Raw genomic sequence first — 7,500 nt, 5'->3', positions numbered from 1 at the left:
CTAATTTTATATGATTTACGTAAAAATACTAAGCTGTATCGAGCATACGTGGTTTTAAAGCTAAGCACAGTCAAAAATGAAATATTTACAGAAGTGTGTGGGATGACAAGAGAATGCAGCCATGGATCGCTTGCTCACCCAATCTCCATCACTACCCTTTGCCATGGTGCAATTGAAGTGGGAGCTTTGTTGTTGTTGTATTGTGCTGTGGTGTACCATTCTTATTCCAATCTCGTTGTCAATTTTAGCATCCTTTATGCTGGAAATGGTAATGAACATTTTCCTTTTGATGTTTATTGTTGAAGGCTAAGGTAGGTACTAAATGGTTTGCTTAACTTTGCTATTGGAATGATTAGTGCCGCAAATTGAGCATAAGGATATCATACAAACAAATGAGCATCGAGCACAAGAATTCTATCATGTTACTAGAAATAAACTATTAGAGTTATACTTTTCTTGAGATAGTTTTTACAAAACCTAATATCGAAGTATCAATGCAGCAGTAGGTCTACTTATAATAAAGCACATGATTAGTCATACGCGTGTGGAATGATATTGCTCGATATATGTAGGGCTATGGTGTTAGATAAATTTACAGATAATTTGCGATTACTTAAATGTCACACACATAACAGTCTCCTCCTATTTTACTTGATACCGTTTCGCGAAAAAATTCAAAGAACCCGTTGAATGGGACGTAATTGTAGTTTATTACATAACATTCATCAAGCAATAAGCCTCATACTAATAAGTTTTTTCTAACCAGTGAAGTTTACGTTTTCTACTCTTCGTTTGGATTTGTCTGCATTTTCCGGTTCGCCTGTTTAAATCAACTTTGTATCAATCCTTATACTCGATTTCGTATTGCAAAGCGACAAAAGATGTCGTAAGATTTTGTTGTGACCATTTTCACACATGCGATGTATTTCAGAGTAGGTTACTATATCAATTTAATGGGTAGGGGTACAGCATCCGTCACAATGGTTCCTCTCACAGTTACAATCGTGAATGTTTTAACTTCTAAAAATGTACCAAATAACATAGTTGAAATTAGTCTTTTGATATGAGCATTGACACTACATTTTAGTCCTCTTTTTTTTTTTTTTTTTTAGATAAGTATTGGTTAGTTTGTCTTATTATTTATAAATTCAATATTTATAGATTAGAGTTGTGGAAATGTCGGAGGAAAATGAACCATAATTACATTACCATGTCTTCATTCTATATTGAAATGAATGTATAGATGTTTTATGGATTTTACTTCTATGTTCTACTCACGCCCATATTCGTATTATTTTGATTATTTGTTGTTTATTGAGTGTTTAGATAGTTGAGATAATTCAACTTGTATGCTAAATTCTCTTGCTTGAGGGTACACTCGTGGACACTATTGTTTTCTTATTTCCATTCCTCACTGGGTTATATTCCCTGTTGGAGCCCTTGGGCTTATAGCATACTGCTTTTTCAACTAGGGTTGCAACTTAGCTAGCAATTATAGTTATGATTATTATAGAACGTCTATTTACGGCAGAGGAATCATTCTTTAAAAACTATTTGTCTATTTTTCGTTAGCTAAATGAAGGACACTTTTAATTTCGTTTCCTTTATCTATCATGGATTCCTTTTCCTAAAATTTCAGCGATGTCATCAAATAAACTTTAAGAACAATAATTTGCTATACTGTTTGATAGCAACTTATGAATTTACTTCTTCCTCTTCTAAGGTTGAGTGTGTGAATGTCGGATTCATTTTGTGAATACATTTAAGATATCCTTAATTTTTTGCTTATACCATCAGTGTTCATATTCTTTTAATTAGTAACCAATATAAGCTAATTATGAAATCATTGTGATAAATTGTAAAGAGATAAGACTAAGGGGTATGTGACTTCTTTTCTAAACAATACCTTTTTTATCCAGATAATTACAAAACACGATATGTTTCGAATCAATTCCAAAAGCTATGCATTCATACTTTACTTTAAAAAAGGCAAATATATATTTTGTACAAAATGAGAGCTTAGCATTCTCACGATCCAATCAAAATGATTCAAAATCCAATAGTTAAAAGTTGTAGGCCTATTGCTTCAAAAATTAAGGTTCCCATGATGAAAATTCAAACTAGATTACTGTAAAGTATAGTCAATAGAGTTTTAAGTATAAAACTTCAGTAACTACTATTTCAGGTTAATCAAAATTGCCTACAACAATAATAATCTAAATACAGCTTCTCCCATGGCAATTCCAGTACTGGGCTACAAGTAACGGGATAAATGGAGCTGTTTTCTCATGTTATGCAGTTGTCTCTCAGCATATGTATCCACCAGTCACTTCAACGGACGACCCGACCATGTAACTGCTCTTGTCTGACAGCAAGAAAGCAGCCACCTCTGCTACTTCTGTACAAATAAAAAGAATACAATAATAAATATTCACAGTATTCACTAACATAGAAACTTGAATTCATAATTCAAATACTTATAAATGAGATGTTTTATAATCAATAATATTATTCTCTTTGAGTAATCTAAATATTTAAAACAAAGTACATTTACCAATTGTCTGAGTACTTAACAATATAGGCTTGGGTTTATTTGGGGGGTTCCGTACATTTTTTGTTATCTGCTGAAAATGCAGGCCACTAAACTCTAGATTGAATAAATAAAACAGGTGACATGGCTATTAGGAACAAGAAGCGAACTTGACTATGCTCAGCAATGGTAGAGTTCAAAGATCAGCGCGAAAGGGCAAGTGAAAATGGGCATTGTTCAGAATTTTTGGAGAGTTTACCTTAGAGTATCAAACCAGCTTTATGCTTATCCTCACTATCCAAACTTATCCTAACCTAAAGTTACTATAGCTCTACTCTTTTAAAATCTTGTTTTCCCTAAGAGGAATTCTCATTTCTTTCTATTAAATACTTTCCCGTTTTTCAAAAGACTTTATAGTTAAAAGATTTTTGTACTAATAAACCTTTATGTAGTGAAGTCAAATATTAAAAGAGCAATAAAAGGAGCGATTTTGTCTAAAATTTATTGCACCTCCATTAACTTTACTTTAAATGTCTCCAAAGTTTGGAGGTAGTTAAAAAATCTTGTACCATCAATGAATTAACCATATAAACTGCTAGATTACTTTTACCTTTTTGCTGGCACATCTTACTACGAGTCAATATTTCACCGCTAACATTTTCACAAGAGAGCAGAAAATTTCCTGTTATGATTCTGATTTCTTTGACGCAAAAGTAACAAAACCTTCTTATCTAATGAATGGCTTTCATAGTTCTACTTAGAAGTTCTTGAATATTTTGGTTTTTACTCTTTATTATTTATTCATTCACTTTCTACTAATTAATTTACTCATTTTGAGAAGCTTTGGAACGAGCATTTGAAGCCCATTTTTAATGTTGGGTTGAAAAGTTATTGATATGAAAATATAATACCAGAGCAAGCAGTTAACTTGAATATCGAGAGGAGAAAGGAAGGATCATAAAAAGCGAGGAAAAATATATTTCATGCTAAAATCTATCATTTCCACGTTTACTTTCGAGTCATAAGCTATAAGGTAAAGAAACCACAGCTACACTGTCTCATAACATGGAAAATAGTAATAGATTTCCTCTACGCCCTCACATTTTCCCTTCAGATATGCTGAGACACTTAACCAACGACACACCAATCGACATTGGGGCGAAAAGCGTAAGACATAACAATAAAGGTACCGCCAGCAACCAGCACATCGGTTTACTATAAAGTCATGACAGTCATAGTAAGCTAATATTACACGAAAAAAAAAAAAAAAAAGATATTAAGAGGGAAAGACATTATTTGTGATTCCAATGTTTATTTACATGAATCTTACCTTCAAATCCTAAGATTAGTACACCATTATCGTGGAGGTAAGGATAACACGCTTAAAACTAACAAACAAAATAGAATTATATATTATTATTATTATTATTATTATTATTATTATTATTATTATTATTATTATTATTATTATTATTATTATTATCATCATCATCATTAACTAAGCTGCAGCCCTAGTTGGAAAAGTAATATGCTATAAGCCATATAAGGGCTCCAAGTAACCTACCGTACCTTTCAACAACCAGAGAGGCAGTACATTTAGCGTTGGCACCTTATGCTACCTTTCCAAAGCACAAATCTTATTCTTTGTTTCTCATTAAGGATGGGACCCTAATCATCTACTAATGCGTCCTGAAAATTATAATCAAATTAGAGACTGCAACCCATTGTAACCAATTTGTTGAATGGGAAGATCATCATTCTCATTATCATACAAATACAATGTCATCATCAATATGCGTGCCGAAGAACCTTCTGTTGACAAAATTGGCCTAATGGATGTTGCCCAAAGTTGTTCCCCATCCCAATCGCGTAACGTCCTTGAATAGGGATAAGTCCCGTATGAGAATCTGAAGACTGATGCTTGTTGACAGTCATTGATAATCGTTCCATAAAATCAGATAACTTTTGAGCCCCGGAAAAGTTGGAATTAATACATTCTTTGGATTGGAGATTTGTCCCAAAAACTAGTGTGAAACATTTGTAATTGTCCCACCCTACGCCAGTCAAAATGTATGGATTTCTCCAGAAATGTTATCGTAACAAAAAGCCTCGTCTGCAAATGAAGGGAGGAAAGTTGCTTTCTTGTTTTGATGAGGAGCTGAGGGGAATGAATCGTCTCCTCCATCTGAAACCCCGAATAACGAACTGAGGCTATTATCATCTCCAAATAAATATATCTGTGAAGGAATTAGAACAGACTTTCTCATAATTACCATAATTTTTAATAACCTGCGGAGACTTAGCAGGTGGTGGGCACTAAATGGCCATACAGGACCCAGCACCGGGTCCAAAATTCTTGAATCCAATCCGATCCTGAATCAGATTCAACAGAAGCTTTTGGGGACAAAGATTATTCATCCTGGATAACTAGGAAATTGTCCAGATAAGAAGTAACTCTAATTGTTACCTGCGCCAACTTCGTTGCTGCGAAGGTTATGTTTTGACAGATGTGTATTTATTTGTTTGCATGTCTCTGTGTGTGTTTGTGATTCGCATAACTCAAAAACTATTTGATCGAATCTCATGATATTTGGTGAGATGATTAACCATGATCGAAGGACAATTTTATTAGATTTTGGGAGTGATTGGGTAAAGAAGCAAGGCCAATGTCATGAAAGGGTAAAAAACGTATTTTTGCTATATAGTGGCCAATTTTTATCTAATGTGCGGGAAACTAGTGCGAAATTGTGCATAATTCAATTGTCCATCTCATGATATATAACATAATATAATGATGGCATTGCCCTTGTTAGCAGTTGGGGTCAAAGGTCAGCGGGGTCAATGAACTTGCAGAAAGTGCGGATTTTGACATTACGAGACTATTGTTATCCGACTTGTCTACATTCTGCATGAAAATGAAAGACTTTAGGCCATGATAACAAATATAGATGACAGATGTGTTTTGGAATCAAATACCCACAGCATCATCAGTTCTCTTAGCGACAAAAGTGTGGTTGGGAAGGGTATGCGGTCTACCAAGTGCCCGTTCTAGTTAGTTGATGCAACTACCTGACCATCAGGGTCATCTTTCTTAAGAACTCCAGAGAAGCACCTCCTCAACTAATGATATATCAGAACCTGGAAATAACCATCCATTAGATTTATATATATATATATATATATATATATATATATATATATATATATATATATATATATAGAGGTATATAGGCGTATATATATATATATATATATATATATATATATATATATATATATAGAGGTATATAGGCGTATATATATATATATATATATACACATATATATGTATATATATATAAAGTATATATATATATATATATATATATATATATATATATATATATATATATATATATATATATATACAGTATATGTATATATATGTATATATACATAAATATATATATACATATATATGTGTGTGTATATATATATATATATATATATATATATATATATATATATATATATATATATATATATATATATATGTATATGTATATATATATATAATTCAATCCTTCTTTCTTACTGTTGGTAGTACTAAAGCTTAACGCGTCATGGAAAGAAAATTTACCCCCACAAATTTGTTCAGTTTAGAAATGCCTACGACTGGCTTCAACCTCCCGATGTCATAGGAACCATAAAAGGAGGAATGTAGAAACTTTCAGTGCAATGCAGGATTTCCTCTATCAATTTTTTATCCAACAACTTGTCTTTCTCCACCAGTAAAGCCTTTAACTCATCATGGCTGCTCACAGAACTGGAGTAATCATCAATGGAAATTGTTAATACTCTGTCTGAACTGGACTAAAGGTTAGCCAAAGTCTCTATAGCCCTGAAAATTGACAAAGCTCTATCTAATTTTGCAACAGGTGGACAAACATCTGATGAAGTAGAATTACCCTCATTAACCCATAGCAAACAAGTATCAGGTTGTGTAGTTATATCTTTAATAAAAGTTCTACCACCATGGTTGAATAAAGATGAATCCTAAATGTTATGGCAAAATTTGAGTTGAATCCTGAATATCATGGCGAGATTGCAAAAGGTGCATTCCCACTGATTGAATAGCCATCGCTTGTATCTGATCCAGTTGCCATAGTCTACCTGCAGGTGCTTATAAAGCCATGTTATATTACGTTCATCAAAAGAAAGACGATGTTCTTAATTCTTATGTAGGGTATAAACTAAGCCATAAACAGTCGTCAAAGCTTCTGGGAATGATCTGATGAACTAGATCTGAGTTTGAGAGAAAGAAACTTTCGCCTTGAAACTGAAATAAGACATTTTTCCAAGATAAACAATAATGTGATCTCTTGATTGGAGTGCAGCATGTTGTACGACAAGTGTCCTAGTATATTTGAAGGGGATATGAGAGGGATCATCAGAAAGAAAATGTTTCTAATTGACAGTGTAATGATATCATACAACCGGTGTTTATATAGATAATAGTTTATGTTTTTTTAGTCCTCGGCACTTACCTTCCGGTTGGCCAATTCGACCAATGGGTGTGCGTTCTCTGATTGCCTGCTGGACAATTTCATTATCTGCCGAAACCATGCCCGACTCAATAGGTCCAGGAAGAATGCTGTTCACGCGGATTCCATCACTAAACGAGAACGTGAATCAATTAACTTGCATAAAAGAATTTAAGGCACAATTTTAATACTAGCATTCAGAACATTATAGTCTAGTTTCCTTGAAAAACAATCTCAAACCTATGAACATATGAGAGCCGAAAGGTTCTTATAATGGGGCTAAATTAACAACTTTATCAAGAATTTTTTTTTTTTTTTTAGCTAAGTGTACTGAGTTTTTGTTAGCTTTTTTTTGGTCTTAAATATCAATCATCAGGTTCAAATGAAACTCAGACAATCATTATCAGTTACTAGCTTACTTTCCACTAATTGCAGGTTTAGTTGGAG

The 7,500-nt window shown here is 33.1% G+C and overlaps 1 protein-coding gene across 1 annotated transcript in view; it reads right to left on the bottom strand.

The window, feature by feature from the left end:
- Nucleotides 1-1,961: 1,961 nt before the first annotated feature.
- The window catches only part of LOC137632609 ((3R)-3-hydroxyacyl-CoA dehydrogenase-like), a 13,453-nt gene continuing 7,914 nt past the window's right edge, over nucleotides 1,962-7,500 (bottom strand). Inside the window, exons 5-6 of the mRNA XM_068364655.1 lie at nucleotides 7,057-7,184; nucleotides 1,962-2,398 (exon numbers count right to left, since the gene is read on the bottom strand). Coding sequence (XP_068220756.1) covers nucleotides 2,307-2,398; nucleotides 7,057-7,184 — 220 coding nt within the window. The 3' untranslated portion in view covers nucleotides 1,962-2,306. The remainder of the gene's footprint in view (nucleotides 2,399-7,056; nucleotides 7,185-7,500) is intronic.

The sequence above is a fragment of the Palaemon carinicauda genome, chromosome 41 (genome assembly GCF_036898095.1).
Source record: "Palaemon carinicauda isolate YSFRI2023 chromosome 41, ASM3689809v2, whole genome shotgun sequence".
NCBI classification, from domain to species: Eukaryota; Metazoa; Arthropoda; class Malacostraca; order Decapoda; family Palaemonidae; genus Palaemon; species Palaemon carinicauda.
Note: the sequence above shows the minus strand (reverse complement) of the source record. Positions and strands in the feature narration are given on the sequence as shown.